This window comes from Artemia franciscana, chromosome 2 (assembly GCF_032884065.1).
Source record: "Artemia franciscana chromosome 2, ASM3288406v1, whole genome shotgun sequence".
NCBI lineage: Eukaryota > Metazoa > Arthropoda > Branchiopoda > Anostraca > Artemiidae > Artemia > Artemia franciscana.
Genome location: NC_088864.1, coordinates 48,668,978 through 48,694,817, shown reverse-complemented (window position 1 = coordinate 48,694,817; position 25,840 = coordinate 48,668,978). Strand labels below are relative to the sequence as shown.

General features: G+C 34.6%; 1 protein-coding gene across 1 annotated transcript; it reads left to right on the top strand.

The window, feature by feature from the left end:
* The first annotated feature begins 8,176 nt into the window (after nt 1-8,176).
* Nucleotides 8,177-25,524, top strand: LOC136043056 (S-phase kinase-associated protein 1-like). The gene is made up of 3 exons (XM_065727963.1): nt 8,177-8,364; nt 18,581-18,814; nt 25,251-25,524. Exons 1-3 carry the CDS (start codon nt 8,259-8,261, stop codon nt 25,400-25,402), a joined length of 492 nt encoding a protein of 163 aa, XP_065584035.1. The 5' UTR covers nt 8,177-8,258; the 3' UTR covers nt 25,403-25,524.
* Nucleotides 25,525-25,840: the final 316 nt, after the last annotated feature.

Sequence of the window (25,840 nt, the reverse complement as noted above, 5' to 3'; positions counted from 1 at the left end):
GAGCTTCCAAAAATGTGTCATTTTAGTGTGAAATGTGTCATTTTAAGTGTGAAATCTTAAGAACGGCCGGTTATTTTATTTCTTTTTTTTACTAGTCTATCATTGAACCTTATTCAAACGAGCCAGTTAACATGAAACATAATGAAATAGAAAAAAAAAATCCATACAAAACATTCACACAAAATGACTTAGCGTCAAGGCCAAATAAAAGGTGATTGGAGAAATTGGGCCCATTCAAATCCCAAATTCATAAGGACCCGGTATTACCGTTAAAATGAACAAAAAAAAAATCATATTGTTTTGACGATAATGGATAAATTATGGACTATTCAAATAATTATTTCAAACTTTTCGCCCAGGTTTGCTAACCCTACTGATTTATCATTAGTAACTGTTCACCCCTAGTGAATTTTTTTTATTGAAAACTACTTTCCAAAATTTTTATCTCTTTAATGTTTAAGATCATAAGAGATTTTGAGAAGGAGAATGGTTCTGTAATGAAAAGGGTATATTTTGCATGGCTATTATAAAATTAAAGCATGCTAAGAGAGGGGGGAGTCTCATGGTAAATCTAAAGATATTTTGATTACTGAGCTGTGCTGTTACTGAGCTTTGAATTAGGAGGACATACCACTTGGTATGTACATACCACTCGGCCGACAACAAAAGCACCTACAGGATACTTATCAATGAACTGGTTAAAGAAACACCCCCAAAACGATCTTCGAGGACGGACAGGACTTAAGTTAAGTTAATTCAAGTCAATACAGAGAATTATTTCATTACAAATACACTAGAGTTATTTAAGCAAAAAAATGCAAAGTGGAATAATAAACTTGATAGGCAACAAACTAGAAACCAAAATTATTTATAGAGTAGAAAATAGAAAATATGTCTATTTTCTACTCTCTCTCTCTCTCTCTCTATATATATATATATATATATATATATATATATATATATATATATATATATATATATATATATATATATATATATATATAAATAAGTTGTCTGTGTGTGTGTGTGTCTGTCGAGTGACGTCATGTTTGTGTGTCGACTGACGTCATGTTTTCGACTGAAAATTACAGACCGGGACATCGGGACACAAATGACGACCGGGACACCGGCACATAGGGAATATAAATGACGACCGGGACACTCAAAGAGAAAGTGACCGGGACACAAGGAACGTTCGATTAGCAATCACCATCAACAAAGCACTGGGACACAAATGAGGACCGGGACACAGGGAGTATAAATGACGACCAGGACATAAGTAAAAAAAAAACTAAAAAAACTAAAAAAAAAGTAAAAACTACAAAAAACTAAAAAGAAAAAAAAAACTAAAAACTAAATAAAAAACTTAAAAAAGCTAAAAAACTTAAAAAACTAAAAAAGAAAAAAGGAAAAAAAATGAAAAATAAAGGAGAAAAACAAAACTAAAAAAATAAAAATAAAAAAAAACTAAAAATAAAAAAAGGGGAAAAATACAAAAATTTATTTCAAAAACAAAAAAAATTTTATCATATACCATTTCAAAAACGAATGTATATACAGACCGGGACACCGGGATACAAATGACGACCGGGACACAGGGAATATAAATGACGACCGGGACACAGGGGCACAACTACAACGAGGACGCCGGGGGGCACAGGGGGATATATAAATGACGACGGGGACACAGGGAATGTTCGATTAGCAATCACCATCAACAAAGCTCAAGGGCAATCATTAGAATCATGAGGTATAACTAAAAAAACTAAAAACTAAAAAAAGGACCAATTCAAAAACGAATGTATATACAGACCGGGACACCGGGACACAAATGACGACCGGGACACCGGGACACAAGGAATATAAATGACGCCCGGGACACTCAAAGAGAAATCACAGACTGGGACACCGGGACACAAATGACGAATGGGACACAGGGAATATAAATGACGACCGGGACACAGGGACACAACTACAACGGGGACGCCGGGGGGCACATCTATATATATAAAAATAAGTTGTCTGTGTGTGTGTGTCTGTCGAGTGACGTCATGTTTGTGTGTCGACTGACGTCATATTTTCGACTAACGAAATTACAGACCGGGACATCGGGACACAAATGACGACCGGGACACCGGTACATAGGGAATATAAATGACGACCGGGACACTCAAAGAGAAAGCGACCGGGACACAAGGAATGTTCGATTAGCAATCACCATCAACAAAGCACCGGGACACAAATGACGACCAGGACACAGGGAGTATAAGTGACGACCAGGACATTAGTAAAAAAAAAAAACTAAAAAAACTAAAAAAAAAGGTAAAAACTACAAAAAAACTAAAAAGAAAAAAAAACTAAAAAAGCTAAAAAAATAAAAAAAAAGAAAAAAAAAAGGAAAAAATGAAAAATAAAGGAGAAAAACAAAACTAAAAAAAATAAAAATAAAAAAAAACTAAAAAGGGGAAAAATACAAAAATTTATTTCATCATATACCATTTCAAAAACGAATGTATATACAGACCGGGACACCGGGATACAAATGACGACCGGGACACAGGGAATATAAATGACGACCGGGACACAGGGACACAACTACAACGGGGACACCGGGGGGCACAGGGGGATATATAAATGACGACGGGGACACAGGGAATGTTCGATTAGCAATCACCATCAACAAAGCTCAAGGGCAATCATTAGAATCATGAGGTATAACTAAAAAAACTAAAAAAAGGTAAAAAAAATAAAAATTAAAAAAAAAGACCAATTCAAAAACTAATGTATATACAGACCGGGACACCGGGACACAAATGACGACCGGGACACCGGAACACAAGGAATATAAATGACGCCCGGGACATTCAAAGAGAAATCACAGACTGGGACACCGGTACACAAATGACGACTGGGACACAGGGAATATAAATGACGACCGGGACACAGGACACAACTACAACAGGGACGCCGGGGGGCACAGGGGGAAATATAAATGACGACGGCGACACAGGGAATGGTTGATTAGCCATCACCATCAACAAAGCTCAAGGGCAATCATTAGAATCATGAGGTATAGATCTGAACACGGATTGTTTTCCCATGGACCATTATATGTTGCATGTTCAAGAGTCGGTAAACCTGACAATCTGTTTATATGCACAGACAATGGGACAGCAAAGAATATTGTATATGCGCAAGTTTTACGTAGTTAAAAACATATATATATATATATATATATATATATATATATATATATATATATATATATATATATATATATATATGTATATATATATATTCACAAGTGGGACATAGGGACACAACTACAATGGCGCGTAACTAATATGGCGCGTAACGACTAATGCGCGCGGGGGGGCTTGGGGGGCGCAAAGCGTCCCCACCAACTAAGTGTTGGGGTGGCGCCAAGCGCCACCCCAACAGCTAGTATTACGCTTAAATAATCTTTCAACAATCATGAAGGATACATTACAACAATCATCAAGGGTATCTAGGTACATTGTACCTGGATAGTGGGAGCACCTGGATACATTGACAGGATGCATTTGCGGAGGGGGGACAGCTGAAATAGAGGGAGGAAGGATTACTTCTCTTCTCTCTTTAGAGAGAGGACGATAAATAGATAACTAGACCTTTCAATTTCCAATCGAATGAGCTCCCTCCAAAGCTTCTATGACCCTCTCCCATTCCATGCTATGCAACTCTATGTAAAAAATAAAAATAATAAATAATACATAGTTATATATTATTTGGCCATAAGGGCCTTATGCAACTACCACTACTACTACTACTAGTAACAACTCACAGACACATAAAGCCACCTGAGGCCAACACAGCTAGGCACGCTTCTCCTTCAACCCAATCTATTCAAAGCCTTCCTCTTTACACCTTCCCAGGAAGTTCCCATTTCCTTTGAATCTTTCTTTATAACATCCTCCCACCCCAAATGAAGACGACCTACTTTCTGTTTAGCCCTAGACGGTTGGCCGAAAAGGATAATCCTCGGCAATCTGTCATCCTTCTTCCGCAAAACCTTTTCTATCTATCTCGACCTTCGACCTTCCTTTCATTATAGCCCTAGAAATTGGATTGAACCACATTTTTCGTACAGCCTACTGTTTGAAATACGTTTGGGTACCCAGAACAAACCTTTTCTAAAACCGCACTGTTGTTCTCCTAAAACTTTGTCTACAGCATCTCTCAGTCTAAAAAGTATCATATTACTAAGTAATTTGCTACGTACAGAGACCAGATTAATGCCTCGATAATTATGGCACTCACTCACATCCCCTTTCTTATACAATGCTTTAATTGAGGTTTTCTTAAAATCGTTAGGTACTTCCCCTTTTTCAATAATCATATTCATAGTCTTCAGTAAATTATTTCTAACCTCAGAGCCACCATATTTAAGAAACTCATTTACCACACTATCAGCACCGGGAGCCTTATTTTTTTTAATCCTTTTAGTACTGTCGCTAATTCTTCTTCATAAAACCAATCTTCCTTCACAACCAAGTTATCCTAAATTTTTTTATTTTCCTGTATATCTTTTCCTGCAACTGTATTTCGGTTTAGGACATTCTCAAAATCTTTTGCCCATCTCTCTTAACTCTTTCCTTATCACTAATTGTGGGCTCATTCCTATCTTTAACTGGGACACGGTCAGATACACTACTCCCTTTCAATTTATTCACATGCCAGTACAATATTTTACTATTATGCCGTCTAGCTGCATCTTCCAGATCCTTGGCAATTTTATCCATGGCCTTCACTTCACACCTCCTCAGTTCGTGTTTTAATACTTTCTCCACTTTCTTTATGTTCCATTTGTTTTCATATGATCTATCACTCAGATATCTCTTGTACAAACCCCCTCTCGTCTCTGTTAAACATAAAGCTTTTTCACTAATATTCCTAGCTGCAGTCTTAACTTTCCTCCCTTAGACATCATCAGCAACTTCACAAATTGTTTTTCTAAAATTATTTCAACCATCTTCCACACTGTCAAATTTTAAACTCTCAAGTGTAGTATTCAACTGTTCCCGGAAAGTTACTCTCAAATTCTCATCCTGAAGTCTACTAACATCATAACTTCCCGGGAGGTAGTTATACTTCCGAAACTTCAGCTTTAAATAAACCCTAGACACTGCTATATCGTGATCTTTATTCCTAGCATCAATATCAGCACTCCTATACCACCTACTATCTTTTATTGATCCTGCCAGTCTTCGGTTTACTATAAAATAGTCAATAAGGTTTGCTGTCTTATCATCACGTGACTACCATGTCCACCTATGGGCCATTTTATGGCCAAACACCATATTGGCTATAACTATTATAACTGTTATACCTAAAAAATTGCAAAAGTCTATAGCCATTACTGTTTTCTTTTCCTTAACCAAATTTACCTAGGATAGGGTACCATATATCACTATTTCTACCGACCTTGGCGTTAAAACCTCTGAGTTAAAACACCATATTTCTACCTGCGACCCTGTCTATTTGCTCCTGTAACTGTAAGTAGAATTCATCTGAGTCACTAGTATCTCCATTAGTCAGGTGCTCAGGATCATATACTACTATATCTGATACCCTGAACTTTTTAGAATTAGTATTTTATCAATAATGCCTTCCCAGCCTAAACAAGACTTAGCAGCTTCCTTATACATCATGAGCCCTACTCCCTGTCAATGTGTCCCATCGCCCCTGCCCGAGTAAATAAATTCTGTTCTGTTCTTACAACTCAAATTTTTATCCGACTGGCTAAGAACATTGGAGGAGGGACGTCCCCCTCTGCCCCTATATGTGACGTAAATTCTGACAACTATAGTGCATGACACCAGTTCAGCCCTTGGGATTGAGAACACGCCCATTAGGCATGACTAAGAATATTTTTTGGATTGAAGTAATTTAATGAGAATTTCTATCTAATTTTATTGTCAAACTGTAAGTTAGAACCAAGCAAATTTATAATTTATAGATTCATAGTTTCATTATTGCCAATAAGCTGCAATAGTTTAAGTCAAAATTTTTTCAAAAAGTCATTAGGCTGTTTTGACAGAAATATATTGAGTATCAACCACTATCCGTACCTCATAAAGTTTTGCTATTTGAAGTACCTTCACTTACACAGACTATAAGACTTTTCAAAAACGAATGCGCAACCATGCGGCATTTCTCCCTTCACAACTGTGAAGCTCAATATACATACTTTGCTATTATTAAATCAATTGACTATCTCCGAATTCTTAATTTGATAGTAAGTCGGTCATCCATGGAGCAGAATCGTATTTTGTTGTCAGAAAATAGCATAAAACGCTGCTTGCCCGGCATGATTTTTTTAGTCACTTTAAAAGGGCTTTAGAACTTTTAATATTCATTCGACTGAAACCCCTTTTGCAAAAAAAAAAAAAACACAAAAAAACGCACACACACACAAAAAAAACATCTGTAATCTTTCTTTTGGAAAAAGAAATAAAATTCACATTTTTATAAATAGGAGTTCTAAACCACAATAGTGGTTTCCCTAATATGCTGAACTTAATGGTTTAATTGCCATTAAGATGAATTGTCTTTTTAAGGGTGTTTTCCCATTATTTCGAAAATCTGATAAATTTCCAGAGGCTCGAAGCAATTGATGCACAAAGCTGAACTTAATAAACTTTAAATATTTGGAATTAGCATGAACAGCCTATTTTCTTGATGTATTAATTGTCACAAATTTCCCTTTTCAGAGTTTCGGTTCACATTAGCCATAGTTCAGCCTTACTTACAATTCATTATCATAAACTGATTCATTTTACACCACATGTTCTATCAGAAATTTTGAAATAAGGGTTCTGTTCTTTTCTTCATTCTTTTTATTTGTTTTCATTTCCCTTTGACTTTTTTTTACAAGAGGAGATAATTTTCCAGGGGGGGTATCGGGGAAAAATTTTTTCGGGGAAGGGAGTTTCCGGGGAAATTTTCCTCCAGTTAATCATTCCTATACTGTTCATCCGATCACCAAGAAGCCTTAAACAAGTTGTTTAGTACACTTTTACAAAGGTTTTATTCATAATCTCCTCTCAAAGCCCTCTTAATACTTTTTGCGTTGACTGAAAATAGAGACTACTCAACACAAATAATTGACAGGGCCTTTCACCCACATTATTCATATTTTCCGGATTTTTAAGTAACTGGCTAGTTTTATGAACCTTTTCATCTACCACATTTCAAAAATAATATAACTCATTTTTCAATATATACTTGGAATTTGGTCTTCATTAGTTTCTTTGATTTGAATTGTCCACAGGAACAAAAGAATCTACATTAAAAACCTTTAAATTTAAAAATATAATCATTGTTAATACTCGAGAAGGAATTCTTTACGGGGAGAATTTTCCGGGGAACATGACGGACCCCATTGTTCCCAAACCGTCAAATCCGTTGAACGGGGGGTTGTGAGGGTTCGACAAAACAGGTGAATTTAAAGAGTTTAGCTATATGGTTGAGGTATTCTTAGAGGAACAGTCGGGATATGCCCAGCTTTCATTTCCAATATCACTATCAAATCGAGTACATTCTTTCAGCTTCTGTATGAAAAAAAAAAAACAATTGCATCCTCTACGTTTAACTAAGCTGGAAAAACTCTAAATCTGCATTTAGGAATGACAAGTCTCTGCAACTCTTTACTCAGATTAGAGTAGAGCTAGATATGGAATTCTATCTAATGGTTCAACAAGTGGTTGTCAACACGAGAATGAAAGGTGGAGATGAGTTCAAGCGCCGTTCCCTCGTAAATCCGGGCACTATATTTTGTGATATCAATGAGATAAATTGAAAATTGTTTCATTTGACAAAAATAAGCTACAACTTAAAAACAAAAAGTTGAATTTATACCCAGTCGGATTGATTGTTAATCTTGTTGATAGTGTTTTTTGATGGATTACTATTTGCAAACGTCACGTTGACCTTATTATTTCTTATGTATTATTGAGCAGCTTAATTTGGTCCATTGAATAGGGATTTTGCTTTGTCATATATAAAAATTTAATTGCATAATCTAAAACATTTCTCCTTAAAACGTGCATGGCAAGCCTTGTAGTTTGTTGTTTGGCTTGTTCCTGTAACCACAACGGATTTTTGTATGACTTTAACCACAACGGATTTTTTTGGCAGCGCAAAATAAATCATTTCTTCAGAGGCCTGATTTACCACCCACCTGCAACATTAAGCATTAGCACTGAAGAGACTACAAAATGAGTAAGAAAATCAAGCTTCAAAGCTCAGATGGAGAGATATTTGATGTGGATGTCGAGGTAGCAAAATGTTCAGTCACAATTAAAACCATGCTTGAAGATCTTGGTAAGCAAAGTTAGCCAAGCAGTTGCAAATTTAGAATAGACCTAAGTCATCAAATTAGAACCTAAACAAATGATGGTAGGCTATAATTCTTGATGACAGGTCTTTTTATGGGTAATTTTTATATTGACAGACCATTCAGATGGCTAGGAAGTAAACTTACCTCTATTTCAGAATTGCATCCCAAATCCAAATTTAACATGCATTTACATCAGAAATGAACTTCACCTCCACCCAATAGGCCTATATATACCAATTTAGGGTGTATATTTTCCCATTTGAGGGTGGGTTAAAGTTTCAACTTACCTTTATAGGCTAGTCAGAATTACACCCTGAATCCAAATTTAACATTCATTTAGCCTATATCAGAATGGGCTTTACCCCACCCCCCTGATGTGCAACTATGTAGGCTAGCCTGAATTAGAATAAATAGGGGTAGGTTCAAGCTGATTTCCAATGTTAAAAAAGGTAAATGTTTAGTTTCATCACAAGCTGTCTAAACTGGAAACTATGCTGCTAAGCAGCATAGTTTCCATACTATAGTACTTAGAAATGCTAATTCTAGGAGCAAATCCATTTCTGGTTGACCCTGCTCCTCCCTGGAGCAAACTAAAAATGTTTAAAGTAGGCTTGCTTACAGGTAACATTACCTATGGAGCAAAGTGTATTAGTTCACAAGCCCTGCAGGCAGTGGGGCAAGGTCTATATTCTATGTTTATTTGATAAACCTTGTTTGATATTGTTTTTTTTTAACAAGTTAATTGACTGGTTAATTGACAAGTTGTTTTTTTTTCTAGTTAATTGACTTCTTGCTATCTCAGAAAGGGTTTAGGTTAGGAAAATGAAACTTTCAGGGATGAATCTACAGACTCAAGTATAACCTGGGAAGATATTTTGAAGCAACTACTTCTATTCCTTCTCCCTCTAGAGGGCCCTGACCTTTGATGACCTTTAAAAATATGTGTATTATAAAAGTGAAACCTTGCAAAATAGATCTTCTGCCTAATGCAAGTACAACAAAGTTGTTTTCAGCTTCATAGCTTTGTTCAATTCCATTTAAGTTTTTTAAATTCCAGAATTTAAAAAACTAGCCAAAGTTTGAGTGAAAAACTTAAAACATTTTTACAAAATAATGGCTTAAAGGTAGCTTTAAGAGGTAGTAATACTTTGGCTAGTTTTTTAAATTCTGGAAAGGATCAGACTTCTGTAGAGCAACAAAGTGGGGTATATAAAATCCCATGTACTTGTGGAAGCTCTTATGTGGGATGTACTAACCAGAATTTAAAAATGAGATTGCTACAACATCATAATTCTATTTCTTTGTCTTTAAAGCAAAATACCAAACCTGAAGATTTCACGTCAGCCCTCTTGGAGCATATCTTTAATTTTCCAAATCATTTTATTTTGTTTGAAAATGTTTCTTTGATTTCTAGAGACCAAGGTTTAAAGTAAACTTTCAGGGAAACAATTGAAATTAAAAAAATTCTATTCAAGAATAATTCCATAAACAGAGATACAGGTGAATTTGGATTGAACTCAATTTATGATAATTTACTGAGGTCAAATAAAGTAAATATAACCTCACCTAAGAGCTATGACCTCTGTCCATGTAATATGTCAGATAATTTTAATGAACTGGAACCAAAGGGTCAAAGAGATTTGCCTCGGCTGTTGCATTGAAAAAAAAAATAAGAGCAATAAACTATATGTAATTAGTTTATCAGGTATAAATTTTGTTTATTTTTATTCATGTCTTTTAGTTTTACTGCTGATGATGAACACTGTATATGTGTTTGAATTATCCAGTTAAATAATTTATCTATTCACTGTCAATAAAAAGGTATCATCCCTATTTTGAACTGTTTTACTTTTGTCAATGGAAAGGCAGTGTGGTCTTTGAAGTTATCTAATACACTTCTCTAATAATGGCAAAGAAACAATATGCAACAATCAGAATGTTACTATATGCAGTAATAGGCACTTTAGACAGCTTGTGATGAAACTAAACATTTACCCAAATAAATATTAAATTTGAATTCAGGATGCAATTCTGACTATATAGGAAAATTTGTTTCTTAGCTACCTGAAGAGTCTGTTAATATAAGCATTACCCCTTTTAGGGTATCCACCATATGGCTAATACAGGGGGGAAGTTCATGGTAAAATTCTACTTTTGGCTATCTTGGAAAGGGTTAGGGATATATTAGGAAAATTAAACTTTTAGGGATGGGTCTACAGGCTAACTATGTCCTGGGAATTATGTTTTCAGAACTAAAGCCAAAGAAAATGAAATGTATAACTGAAAATTAAGGTAAAATGTTGTTTTGTCAAAATGTCAATAGGTATAGACCTGTCATGTTGGCAATTTTCAGGGTTAGATAGAGAAGGAGTAGAGGTAAGTGGGTACTTCAAAATACTTACCCAGGACATACTTTAGCCTGTAAACCCATCTCTGAAAGTTGTATTTTGCTAACCTTACCCCTTTCCAATATAGCCAAAAGTAGCTAAAGTAGAATTTTACCAAGTTCATTTGTAATACAATGAATATTGTATTTAGATTCAGGATGCAGTGCTGGATATATATTTATACATTAGAGAGGTAGTAGTATATATTCTTAAAATATATAGGTTCTAAGGAATTCACAAATTCCTTAGAAAAATCCAGGAAAGAAGTGAAGATGAATGTTCTTTCCATGAAAAATGTGTTAAATATGATTATTCTCCATATTATGGATTAAGAATTGTTTTCTTAACATTTCCATTCAAATGAGCTATAACCCAATTTTGTTTGACCATTGGTTTGACATGAACACCCTGGCAAAAAAATAAGCAGTTGTTTTGACTGACAAAGCTGTCTGCTCAAAAATATTAAGCTTTTTGGAAGAGAATGGTGAATATAAAAATCCTTAAATTGCTCCAAGCTGCAATTTAAGGTAATAAAGAAATGTATTGGCCAGGCTTACAATGATGTATCTGTAGTGAGAGGACATCATAACTTGTTAATTTTATATAAAAATGTTACACTGTTCAAACCCTTCTAGAATTATGACTAACTCTAAGGCATGGCTGTTGTTGCAGTCATTTCAAGAAATTTGCTTTGTTACTGAAAAATAAATAGGTTTTGACACCCACACTTTTTCAAGCTTCAACAATTTATGAAATGAAATAACCTTGGGTGACTCCAAATGCTGGACAATTTCCTAAAGGCTTAGGGCAGGCAGATCAAGTGTTGTCAAATCCTTTTCAACATGCATTGGTTCCAGTGTTGATCTTGCAATAAAATCACAGAAATTTAATGATAGAACTTTTTGCCTACACCAAGAGGGGGTGTACCCTGGACCTGCCTCTGAGTGGAGGTACATGTTTCAGAATACCTCTCCAGGAGATAACTAATGCATTTCTTTCTAGAAACAATTCTCAAGAAAAAGAACTCACTCTAAAAGCAAAAAGTATTTTCTGTCCTTTTCACGTGGAGGCTACTGCTACCATTTTTTTTCATGGTATGGCTGCACTGCAATCAGTTAGTGTTTTGACAGATAAAAATCAAAGTGTTCAACCTGCCCCACTGGCGAGTTATCTCCACCCTCCCCTACATAAGTATTCTCTGACATTTAGAAATGTTAATCTTTTTTACCTATTCTAAGAAAATAAACCAACACATGGACCTACATCACGCCTGCCAATCATGGTTTCAGGAAACTATTCAACAGATGCTTTTGTCTCTTTAAAAAATCTATAAAAAGGTTTTTCCAAGGACAATATACTAATAACTGCATTTTTGAACTCTGAGGGTGCATATGATAATGTGGACCAACAAATCTTAATTGATAAACTTGTCAATCTTGGAATACCCCCAAAGCTACTATCAATCATCAGGTCCTTTATTGAAAATAGAGGAATCTGAATAAAAGCTAATTCAGGAGTGTACCTTGTGGAAGGTCTTTGTACATTGTTCAGATTGGTAAAGCCTCTTCTCCTACAACTCCAATAACCAAAGACCTTCCACAAGGTACACTCCTGAGTTAGCTTTTATTCTATTTTCCTGGGACACAAACATATAATACACTGATGATTTATTATAATTGACAACATGCAACACCTTTGCGTTTGCGCAGTCAAAGTTCAATAAATTTTGAGATTTTTGTTTCAATTATAGAGTCAAAGCTACAAAACTCACTGTTTCAGTTTGAGAAATTCTCTAAAAAGTTGTGCTTACCCCTTCTTCAAGACATATAAATAGCAGCAGTCTGTTATAGTTCAAAACACTTTGTATAAATAATAGAATTAAATAGAATCGGCTTTATTTGCACAATCTCTTGTAGTCATAAAACTAAATGGCGCTTGTGCTTACAAAAAAAAGGATTAAATCAAACAACAACAAAAAAATCAGAAGACAAATAGGATTAAATTAACAATTGTTATACTTCAATACAAAGAAAGGGATGAATGAGTTGGAAAAACAATTTGTGCACAAAGGAGGTGCTGCTAATCTGTCAATGTTCTTTGACCTAGTACTTTGATGTTTCACTAAAACTGGTAGTAGTATTGATCTGTGTTTATCACTTCTGAGAAGATATTGGTCAAATTCAAGGATCAAACTGAAATGATGCTCTTGAAGAGAGGGAATTTGTAAAGTGGATAATGCTAACTTATATTCAGTAAAAACATTACACAATATTAGACAACATATAATATTAGACAACATATAATATTACTTTGACTGCTCTTTTTTGTATTGACTCAAGCTGGTCACTTAGGTAAATAGTGTTATTGACTTGTCCATACAGGACATGCATACTCTAAAATTGGCCAGATATAAGTGAGATAGACTATCCTTAGTTGTGCCACTGAGAAACCAAATCAATGCATTAGTATAAGTGTCTCTGCTTTGCACTATTTGCCTTTTTGATTATTGTTTTGACATGAAGGCTGAAAGAGCAGTCAATGCTAAGCTTGACACCAAGCACTACTGCCAAAGATTCACTAGGATAAGGAGGAGGAGGGCACACAAAGTTTCTCTTCAGGGGATTAAAGCAAAGGAATTCGTCTTTCCTTTGTTGATTTGGAGGCTGTATGCAGTACATTCATCTTTAAAGTTGTTGATTATTTTGTTACAGAATTGGGGAACAGCCTCAGACTTCTCAATGATGTACTTCAGTAGGACTGACAAGTTGTCTACATGCTTAAATCTTTCTTCATAGCTGGAAAGGATGAACTTTATCACTGCCAAAAACAGTAGACTAGCAAGCTTAGTACCTTGTGGGGCTCTGCATGTAAGCTTGAACCATTAGGAGTCGGTATCTCCTGGGAAAAGACTGTAAACGCACTGATAGCAGGCTTGTAAAAAATTGATCACTAATAGGAGAATATGTTTGTGTGCACCTATGGTGTGTAGATTTGTGATAGCAATGAAATGACAAATAAGATCAAAAGCCTTTCAGTAGTCTACTATAGCACTTCCTCAGTCAAGCCACTCAGCAATGAGATGGTACATCCGTACTAAATAAACAGTTGTGCTGCTGCCTCTTAAGCATCCATACTGATACAGGTCTAGATGTGCAGAGACCTGTGACATAAGTTTGCAGTAAATAAACATTTCTGCCACTTTAGAAAGGTTCAGAGTTATTGATATAGGCCAGGGGTGATCACAAGATTTTGGACACCTTACTTTTGGAATAACGTGGACATATGCTCTTTTCCAAGCACTAGGGAATACTTGCTGACAGAAACATTGGTTGATTATAGAAGACAGTGGCTTAGCAAAAAAATGGCCTCTTCTCTCTAAGGAGAGAAAAGGAAGAGGTTTGAGTAATCTTTCCTGAAAAGTTCATTATTTCTTTGCAATGAGGTATTTTTTTTGAAAAGAGATGTAAAAGGTAGTGATCTAGTTACTTTGTCCATATTTTGTCATGTTGGTAAAGACCTGCAATAATATAGGCATGGTTTAAAAACTTATCTCCATTTTCTTAAAAACTATCACTCTCAAACACTGTTTTTTTTTATCCTAATTATATTTTCAAGTATCACAACCCCTGTATTCTTTGTCATTTTATGGCAAATGCAAATCAATCTGCACAAAGGAAAAATTCATTCTAGTGGAAAAAAATGTGAGTATTTATAGTGGGCAGTATATTTAGTGAGTAAAACTAGATTGAATATTTTCTAAAGAAAACACTTTAATAGTAAAATAACAGTACAATTAGATTTCCCATTGCTGCTCTTATTATTTGCTACTTTATCTTATGCAGCATGTCTCTATCCATTAGATTCTCACATTTCCATTAATCCACATTTTCAAATAAATATTTATTCAGCTGATCTAAATTCTTCTGCAATGAGATAGTGCTGCTTAAGCATTAGCACTGTTTCTGTTTTTCAGAAAAACAGAAAAAAAATAGAATTGAAACAGGTCCATCAAAAACAGTTGATCTGTTTCTACTTTCTGTTCTGCTTTTTGGAAAAACAGAAAATGCTGTTTTTTTTTTTTTATCTTTCTTGTTTTAAGATGTTGCACCCTGTCATCTATACTGGTTAAGTTATACACTGTAATTCCCAAGGTTGCATAAAGAAACCACCTTGAAACCATCCCAAATTCACTAATCTTATTTTAATCAAGTATATGTGCATACAATACAATCCTGACAAGCAATTCTAAACCTATTAAAGGACCTGGGCATAGCATGATTTCATTCTTGCCACCTCAAGATGTTGAACAACAGAGTATAAAATAAAAGGAACAAACTTTTCTTTTAGATTAAATAAAGAAAAGTTATTAACTGAAACTAAGGAGCCACATTAAAACCTTAAATGAACAGAAATTATTCTGTATATGAAAGAGGCTGTGCCTTCTTCAATGCTTGCTCTTTATTATTTTAGAATGTAGAGTTGTGACAAAGAGGCAATCTTTAGTGTAAAAGTGAGGCATTGAGGAGGGGACAGCCTCTTTAATATACAGAAAATTTTCTATTTGTTTTAAGTTTTAATGTTGCTCCTTACTTTCAGTTTTTTTTTTTATTTAATATCTGAACGTTTTTTACCTGGTGCAGGTTCAAATGACTTGCAGGATCTACTATATGCAGAATGTTGAAATGTTCCAAGAGGAAGTGTAAAATAATATTGACTATTCTTATAGCACATTGCAAAAAAAAAAGAAGAAAAACAATTGGATGAAAAAACAAAAGAAGTAATTTTTGTGTAATGCTGGGAAATGTGGTTCCCCCTTCCACGAAAAATTGTAAAGTTCTTCTCACATAAGACACCTCCCCACCAGGAAAATTTTATTCTAGCTGAAAATTTCTTGTGGATGATTCTAATTGAAAAATAGTTCTTGGCCCATTTTCATTTGAAGAAGACTTTAATTTCTTACTGTTTTTAAAATCATTCTGGAAATCCTTCCATGGAAAATTCTTCTTGCAAATACCCACTGCCCCCCAGGTAGAAAGGTTGTCCTGCAGAAAATTCTCTCTGGAGGATTTATCCTGTGGAAAACTCTCATGGACCCCCCCCCCCCCCATAACTTCACATGTAAAATTGAGTCGTCAAAGAGAAAGAAAGACAAATAAACAGAATTTTGTATAGGAATCTTGGCAAATTCCCCCAGTGTAAGGTTTCCCTTAAACCAATGAACAAAAGAATATAACACATAATGCAATAAAAAAAAACAATGGAAAAATATATGATTTTTATTTAGGCTATATATAGAACAATTAGGAGGGGATGTGCATTTGCCAGAATAGCAAACTTTAGAATTGGAAAGAGCATTGATTTAGGAATCAGATTTGGAAAAGTTGTTGGCATTACCTCAAGATTTTATATGGATTCCTTGCTAACAGCAGTAATTCTTAACAATTATATATTATTTGTTATAGTTTTTAGTTCAGAAAATGCCATGCATAGTAGTGTTTACCAATATAAGAACTTAAAAAACCATCAGCACTGAATTCATTTATTAAAGTCTCCTTCTCCCTGCTTATTTAGGTAAATTTTGAGGTTTTTCCATTGCTTAGCCGGTAGAATATGTGAACTCATATCTTGATGTTTCTCTTTTTGCTCTTTCCAAATGTACACTTTATGCCAATTTTGTTTTGAGTACTTATCTAGACATATCTATTAAAAAATGAACTAACCTCCTTTTTATACAATCCTAATAAGGGGGAATTAATGCCAGGTTTGCTTCTCACTCTATATGTCTTGTCTTTTTCCTGCAATTAGCCATGACTTGATGCCCACAACTATTCCATTTTAATTCAAAAATCAACAGACTCGGGGACCTCTTTAAAGGACGCTTAAAGAGGCAGCTTCTTTCTTATTATTAGCAATTAGAAGATGCTCACTAAGATTGTGAAAAGTTCTTGAAAACAATCATAAATACTTGCTTATCTTAATAATAAAAATGTATTGCTTCATTCAATGGTAACACTAGTGTTTTGGCTCCTGAAGGAAACATGATAAAACAAAAAGAGTTGTACTATTTGATTCCCCATTTGACTTTCCATACACTTTCCATATATCAATCAATCAATCAATTTATTTATAACCCATCTACAAAAAGAGGGCGGAACGCCCTTAAGATGGAGTAATAAGAGAAAAAAAAAGGTACAAATAAATACAAATCAACACAATCAAACAATTAAATAAGTAATGCTGACCATGGGTGAGACACTATCGACATAGAAGAAAGAAAATCATGAAGCCTTTTATCAATAATAGATGTAGGAGAACTAGGCGGAATTTGTTCACTAAGTAACTATTTCTAGTCCAAGGAGGGTAACTGAGAAGGAATTTAGCATAACGAAAATATACTCTACGAACAGATAGTTTCTGAGGTTCACTAAGAAACTACCAAACCGGACAAAGAGAAAGGAGATGAGGTACAACTAGGCTATTATAAATTTTCCCAAGATTTAATTTATCAATATGTTTAATATTAGATGCAATTCTCTTTCTACTACTCTACTTCTACTTTGCAATTCTCACTACTCTTTCCATACACTTTCCATATATAGTATTCACTACTCTGACAGTGCCTCCACTCCCTAATGGTTCCAGATATAGCCCTAGGCTATATCTAATAAAATAATATTATTGAAAGATAACTTTAAAAATGAGCAAACAGATGAAAATCTGGTTGATAGAAACTTGCTGCATATACCTTATAAAGCAATAATTTCTTAATTGTAAAAGCAATATTATTGCTTATAAAACAATAGTAATAAGTATTGTTTTCTTTTGTTTTGTATATAGCCTAGGGCACATTGTCAAAGTATAAAATAGTACCATAGGCAATGCTGCCTAAGTAAAGAGGGACGTGAGCCCTTATGTTTTTTTGTTGTTTTTTTTTATGATGGCACTTTGTTTGGGAGTTGTTTTTGAAACTTTGGTAGAGGCTTATTCAAAACGAAATTGAAACTTCTACAGTCCTTTTTGAGGGGGGTGCTTAACTAAATAGGGTTGTTAAAAGGGTATATCTGTGATATTTATGAATGGCTAAGGGTATTCAGATGAAACTTTCAGGGAATGCTGAGATGGATGTTGAACTAATTAAAAACACACTATGTACATGCATGTTGTCAAAAATGTTAATCAGCAATGCTCCATCAGCCCTATAGAATCCCAAAGCTTATGAAGACTTTCAACCCATTTGTTGGAATATCTTTCCCTGTGCCCATCCATCCAAAGTACTATAGTACAGCTGTTATTGAAAATTGTGTTCATCATATAAATAGCTTGCCAAAATCTGGATTCTCATAGAGACAAGCTTAAAAAATTTAAAATATTCTTTTCTTGACCAATGAAAAAACTATGTCAATTGAAAACAAACAGAAATTAATTTTAAAAAAAAATTCCACAAAACCATTTTTCAAAGAAAAATGAAGAGCTACATTAAACCAAAAATGAACAGAAAAAAAACAACAAATAATGTGTCCACTGTAAAATGGCCATAAAACGGCTCTTTAGAATCCCTTTAGAAAAAGCTTAGCAACAAAATTTTCTTAAAACATTTAATTTAATAGAAGGACGGGAGGTTGTATTTATTGGAGAACTTTTCCACATGATGTTCAAGAGATGAAAGACTGAGATGTACTGTCCTAGGCAATGTTAGGAGTTCTTATTGCTCCAATTTATTAGCTTTTTGTAGGTTTTTAAGAAGATTTTTTCTTCTCTCTGTTTTTTATGACAAACCTAAGAGATCCTTTAGTAATCAAAGTGTTCATTTTAGGTATGGATGAGGATGAAGAAGAAATTGTGCCTTTACCAAATGTAAACTCAGCCATACTTAGAAAAGTTCTTCAGTGGGCCACATACCACAAAGACGATGCTCCACCCCCAGAGGATGATGAGCTGAGGGAGAAACGTACTGATGACATTTCTAGCTGGGATGCTGACTTTCTTAAAGTCGACCAAGGAACGCTTTTTGAACTCATCTTAGCAGCTAATTATCTTGATATCAAAGGTACTATAGTTCCACCAATTTACTTTTCAGTTTCAATATGAAAATCTATTTTAAAAATTAAAGCTTATAGGGCTAAGTTTAAGCTATAGATTAAGTTGGTACCTAAACCAGTCAAGCCATGACTTGATGCAAGAAGTAAGCTAAGCCCCAATTTAATACAAAAGCAAGCCAACTTCTTATTCCCTTCTAAAATTGGCTTAGTCCAGACCCTTTGTAAAAATGAACTAAGTCTCAATTTGATGTAAAAACAAATTCAGTCCTCATTTGGTGTGAAAATGAGCTAAGACTTGACTTGATGCAAAAAAGAATCAGCAATTTTAGGGACTTGGTGCAGAAAAATAGCAAAGTCCTGACTTGGTGCCCCTTTGGGTTGGCTACTTTGTTCCATCACGCCTTTGCTCAAATATGTCCCACAGTAGCCTGTGTGTATCCCTGTGATTGGATTTATTTATGATTTTACTGTAATATGGATGATTAGCGTCTTGACCCCCCCCCCCCTCACACGCTAATACCACTGTTTCTTAATTAATACCTTTCCAGTAATGTTATTTTTGTCGTACTAGAAACTTGTTTTTGTTGTTGAGATTGATAGGAATTTTATTTACAAATTGTAATAAAATAGTTATATGGCATACCTTCAGCAAAAATAATTAATATCTATAATTGATAAGAATAGTTGGTGAGTTAATTTAAAGATTTTTATGAAAAGAAAGTATCCTTAAAAAGATTAAAATTATTTTATAAAAGGCGTTAGCTTAATAAATAAAGAGAATAAAACGAAAATTCTTTCATAGAGTGCCTAGAAATTTGCTTAATTAGAAAATATAATACGAAAAGATTCTTCCATTAAAATTATAGAATAGCATGTAACTTTATTCAGCAGTTCCAGGAATACAGGAATTGAGGAATACAAATCATGTAGATTTTCATATTCATACAATTTGATCTGTATTAATATTTCGTCAAAATAATTAAAAATCCTTCCCATCCTCCTCCAATCTTTTTATTGAAGACTATCAAAAAATAGTAACAAATTACGGCTAATAAAAAATTATGACTTTTTCAAATTTTGACAGAAATTTAAACTAACAGATTTTGTAGTAGAATTAAAATGACAGAGATTGAACTGAGCAATCTGGTCAAACTTAAAAGAACAGAAACCAATATAAATAAAAGTTAAACTAAAAAGTAACATGAATATGGGCAGATAATAGTGGGGATGCCACTCCGTCAAAATCCAGATTCCAGGAAAGAAACGGCTATTTTTCTACTTTTAATATATTTATGACTTTCAATCAATTCTTTTTTTTTTGAAACGGACCTTTTTTTGTTTTTTTTTCCCTGATTTTATTTTATTCAGAAATATAGAAAATTAATACCTAAAAACAAAATGTGACAACTTTTTGGCATGGAATATCTTATCAGAGTACATAAGAATGACCCACACTTTCAAGTTTCAAATGCTGATTTATTTTTCTGTCTTGTTGCCAGTACAATGCCCAATCTTCTATAATCATTCTGTAATTTTTGAAATTTTAGTTTTATTCAAATAAATAGAGGATGGCAGTAAGTATAAGCAAATGGAACCCGAAATTTTAATTTTTGCAATTTCTCCATCATCATTCCTAACGAGATAATTGGTGATTTTGTAGAGGCTAAAGTAAGAAAATTCAGATTTAAATAAATGGAAAATTTTGTTAATGAATGAAATTTTTGTTAAAATTTGGCATGAAAATGTTTGGGAGACAGGAGTTGATGGGGAGCGGGCTTATTAATATTTTACCCTGGGCACAAGAGAGGCCAGAACCACCACTGATAAGGATCTATTTTTGCTTCATGGAAAATTATTTGTCTTAAGTCAAGCGTCCTTGATGCTTTTTATTCTCTTGTTTTTTTTTATGTCTTTGCCTTTGAGTTTAATTGTAAAATGTGTACGATTTCAAGAAAATTGCATTAGAGTTCTAATATTCCTGTGCTAATTAGTACCAACGAAACATTGTCCTGGCGTTCCTCCGAGGTCCTTTGAATAAGATAATTATATTGAAGAAGTTGGATTCCAATGAAAAAACAACAACAAGGAAGCACAATATTGCGTATTTTTAGGTCATTTTTAATAAAATCTCCCCAATGAAGGATTCTTTCCTGAAATTGCTCAGTTGGTGATGTGTTTTGCTATTACGGGTTTAACGGAAATTACACCCCAGCAGTGTAACAGTGTTCATAAGACTTCTTTCCATCTGTTTTTCTGCTGTGCTTGCAACGGTTATGGAACTGTAGATAATACAGGTTTGCTATTTATTCGAAATGTCCTTTTAACGTGTGCCTATTTGAGGAGAAACTCAATATTTCCTTATTTCGTAAAGTGAACTACAAAAAGGAATAGGGTAAAAACTTGATGCAATGCAGATAAAATGCCATCTGTCTTACTTTTGCTATAGGTGAGATTGAAGTTTCCATTTAGCTTCGAAATTAGACTTAAAATAGAAATTGAAAGATTCTTCATCAACTCAGATATTTTTAAATGAAAAATTTAAGGAAGTTGAGGGTAGTGTATATCAATAAGCTGCGAAGGTGAAATTTACTATACACAGTGCCCTTGTTGCCAAAGATCAGCTATGACAGGGTAACAGAATTTTTCTGTTTAGTCCTTGCTTTATATGCACTGATGACCGCCTTGTTTAGGGTCATTAAATAAATAAAAAAAAACAAGTTCTTTTAACTGAAAATAAGGAGCGACATTAAAACTTGAAACCAACAGAAATTCTTCCATATATGAAATGGGCTATCCCCTCCTCAACACCTCGCTCTTTACGCTAAAGTTTTTCATTGTTTTAAAAAGTAGAGTTGTGACAAAGAGTCAAACTATAGCTTAAAGAGCAAGGCGTTGAGGCGGGACAGCCTCTTTCATATACGAAATAATTTCTGTTCGTTTTAAGTTTTAATGTCGCTCCCTACTTTTAATTAAAAACTTGTTTTTTTTAACTAATTTCTGAACGTTTTTCGACTAGTGCAGGTTCGAGTTTGGCTCACTGTACATGAAAAGTTAAAACAAAATATGTATAATAATTTCGGCAGATTTGTTCCGGATATGAAGAGTTGCCCTCCCCTCAATACCTTGCTCTTTACGCTAAAGCTGTTTGCACTTTTAAAAGACTACATGTTCTAATTAAACGCCCCCGTGTTTCAATTCAGTAAACAATCAATTTTAGCGTAAAGAGTAAGGTATTGCGGAAGGGGTAGCCCCTCATACATGGCATAATTTCTGTTCATTTTTCTAAAATTGCTGGTAAATCTGGCTCACCCTCTATGAAATATACCCCTCCCCCTCACGGAAAACTCCTCCTTGGAAATTTCATCTAACGTAAGTGCACCCCCCCCCCCCGTCAAATTCCCTCCAGATAGTTGCATCCTCGCTGAGAATCACACTCCCTGTAAAATTGCTTATGGACAATTCACAATGAAAAATTCTCTTCAGCATTCTGTCATTTGACTGAAACTTTAATCTCTAATCGGTTTCCCAATCACTCCAGAAATGCTCCCTTCCGCAGAAATTATTTCCCAGAAGACAAAACACGCGGAATAAAGCCCCTGGATAATTCCCCGGAAAATCTCCAGATAAAAAGTTTGGCAAAGTAAATGTAAGACAGTTAAAAAGAATTCCCAATAGCAATTCTGTCAAAACCCCCCAGTGTAACGTTTCCCTTGGAATATTCACTCCCCAGAAATTTCTCTCCCGAAGGAAGATTATCCCCATAGAAATTCACCCAAGCACCCTCCCCCCCAAAAAAATGGCTGTATATTTTCCAATAACAAATACTATGTGTAAACAATGGGCAAAGTTCACAACTTGCGGCCCTTACTCCTGGGACTGTGGGGGACCTTTTAAAACTGAAGACATAGTTATTAGATTTTTTCACTATGCTGAACAAAATGGCTATCTAAAAATTTTGATCGAGTCACTTAAGGAAAAAATGAGTGTGGGAGAGGATGTAGTTGTCCTCTAATTTTTCGGTCACTTAAAAAGGGCATTATAACTTTTAATTCCGTTCGAATGAGCCCTCTCGCATCTAGGACCACTGGGTTGATACTGTCACCTTTGGGAAGAAAAAAAAAATAAACACGCATCCGTGATCTTTCTCTGGCAAAAAAAATATACAAAATTCCACATTTTTACAGATAGGAGCTTGATACCTCTGCAGTAGGGTTCTGTGATACGCTGAATCTGATTTTGTGATTTTCATTAAGGTTCTATGACTTTTAGGGGTTGTTTCCCCCTTTTTTCGAAAATAAGGCAAATATCCTCAGGCTCGTAACTTTGATGGTAAGACTAAACTTGATAAAACTTAAAAGTTCGATCCTTTGGATGTATTTATTGGTATCAAATTCCCTTTTTAGAGTTTTGGTTACTATTGAGCTGGGTCGACCCTTACTTATAGTTCGTTACCACGAACTGTTTGATTTAGCTTTAAGTGTATGCATTTTGTAATAAACTCTTGCTGAATCCAATAGCGTATGGGGAACTTGCAAGAGTGCAAACGACGCAGGCGTTAAAACAAAAATCACAAGCTGCGCAATCTACCATTTAATGACTTTTCTTTTACCCAAAACTGCTAAATACTTGTCATTTTACATGGTGCTTTAAAATTTAGCGAGGGGAGAAGAAAGTGGGATTCTGTCTACAGTAGCCCTACAAGCTTAGTCAGCTAGCCTATTTAACTTGTCAAGATAGTCTCAAGCTAACCTAGGCCTACATTGTGCAGACTAGGTTTTTGAATTAAAATAATTCATTAAAAAAAATGCTAATTTGTCATTACTCACATGGATATTCCAGCTTTAATCATTATTACATTGCAGATTGATCATATCAATATCCAGTTTCCTTTTTTAAAGAATTCACTTGACCTTTTTTCTGTTATTTAACTCTAATTTAATTAAACCCTATTTTCTATTGATGTAATGAATTGGCAAGGCAGTATAAGTTGCACTAGTAGTTTTTAATCCTAAAGTTTATTTTTATTTTTCCATGTTAAATCACCAAAGATCTAACTTAGAATTTTGAACTAGTACAAGCTGCTGGGATATTCTCATTTTATGTTTTAACTCGTTTTCCTCAACTCTCCAACATGTTTCTCACCTATACTTGTTAAACTTTTGAGCTATTTTCCAACCGCTTCCCGGTGTTCAGTCTCTTCCAAATTTTATCCTTGTATGCACTTCCGAAGAAATTGCAATAATACATAAAAATATTCCCCCCTCCTCTCTCTCTCATATACTCCCCCTTGTATCAATAACGCAACATTAACGGATGATAGGGTACCGCGAGAAGTATAAAACTAACTCCGTTATTTAAGGCTTGATAGCGCAGTGGTAAGAACACTTGTGACACTAAAGCCTTCTTAGTCTTAGAGAAAACTAAGCCCAATCCGCTTTGTGCCCCTTGTTCTCACTTATATCATAGATTCTTGTGAAAGAAAATTAGTTTTATATTTTTATATGTTTATTATTTTCGTTCTTGCTTGTAAGTAAATTTATCTGATAGGAAATAATTTATGTCAAATACTTGTATTGGTAGAATATGTTTTTTTTTCTTAATAGGGCTAAAGTTGTAATTGAAGGTAGCTTCTTCTAAGGTAATAATAATGTATAAAGAACTTTGGGGGGAGGGACATGAACTTAAAGAAAGCGAAAAATGGAAAAGTGGTATCGGGATAGTAAGTGTGCGATGGTCAAAGGCTTGGGCTACCAATCGTAGCAAGTACGGAGGGTGGTATATGTATAATCTAAGAACCGTACCCGTCAAGTTTTGATGCCAGTACTTGTGCATTCAGCTTAAATTAGCCCAAAAACGCACCCAAGCTGAACAACTTTGATCTCATTTATCATTCCGCCCCAGCTGATGCCCATTGAATGGAATTTTTCTGCATCTGAACCATGCACATGTCTTCAAATAGGCGGATGACCTACCCTCACTCCCCTAAAGATTGGACCTATCTTACCAGTTCTAATATCATCAGTGGGTGAATGCAATGTTTCATAATTTATAAGCAACTCAAAATAATCTCTGAATTTTTTTTTGTTTCGCAGTTGTTAATTTCGTCTTTCCAAAAGCAAACGGGTATATCTCACAATTTATAGTTCTAGAAAAGAGGCGAAATAAGCTTTCCACAAAAATTATGTTTATTATTAACAAGAAAAAATCTGTAAAATTAGAGTTCTTAAGTGAAACATCTTTAGTATGTTCATGGTCCGTCCCCCTATTTCTTATGAAACCAATGCGGCTTAGGGGGATCAGTTGGAAAAAGACCCGTAGAGGACTTAAGTAAACCCAATAACTTCCTTTAGGGCCTGGTAGAACAGGCAAGTTAGAAAATGTAGAACGTGCATGAAGAATACACAGGAATTTAGAAAATGAATCAATTCATCATCTTTTTTACAGGTCTTCTGGACGTAACTTGCAAAACGGTAGCAAATATGATAAAAGGGAAGTCACCTGAGGATATTAGGAAGACCTTTAACATAAAAAATGATTTTACACCTGCAGAAGAAGAGCAGGTGCGTAAAGAGAACGAGTGGTGCGAGGAAAAATAAATGAACTATAACCGAGCATAAATTCATTTACCAAAATTTGTTGTACAGTCCCAAATAATTGAAGTGTGCTTGATATATTTTTTCCCCTTTAGTTTCATTTGTTCAATAAATGGCTGCGAATACTCTTTTGTGAAGATAGGACATATATTGTGTTGCCCCGCCTCCCTCTGTTAAAACTGTCCCTGAAATTTTCAAATAGATCTTTCAGACTGCGAAACGAAACAGGGCAAATTTACCAAACTGTAACTTTGGAAATATTTATCTATAAAGAAAAAGAGTCTTCCCCTCCTCTTTAATAGAATTTTTTAGCTAAATGCACCTGTAAAATAGTCTCAAGTATTTGTTATGCTGTTCCAAAGCTGCATGCAACTTTTGCTAAGAAATGAATGTATTTTACGAATATTTTACTTTTTACCAACAGAAAAAAGTGTAATGTTT

Excerpts from the sequence above, each read along its gene's own strand:
- LOC136043056 (XM_065727963.1), top strand. The coding sequence starts at position 8,259 with ATGAGTAAGAAAATCAAGCTTCAAAGCTCAGATGGAGAGATATTTGAT. Across the intron at positions 8,365-18,580 it reads AACCATGCTTGAAGATCTTG|GTATGGATGAGGATGAAGAA; the intron begins GTAAGCAAAGTT and ends TGTTCATTTTAG. Across the intron at positions 18,815-25,250 it reads TAATTATCTTGATATCAAAG|GTCTTCTGGACGTAACTTGC; the intron begins GTACTATAGTTC and ends TCTTTTTTACAG.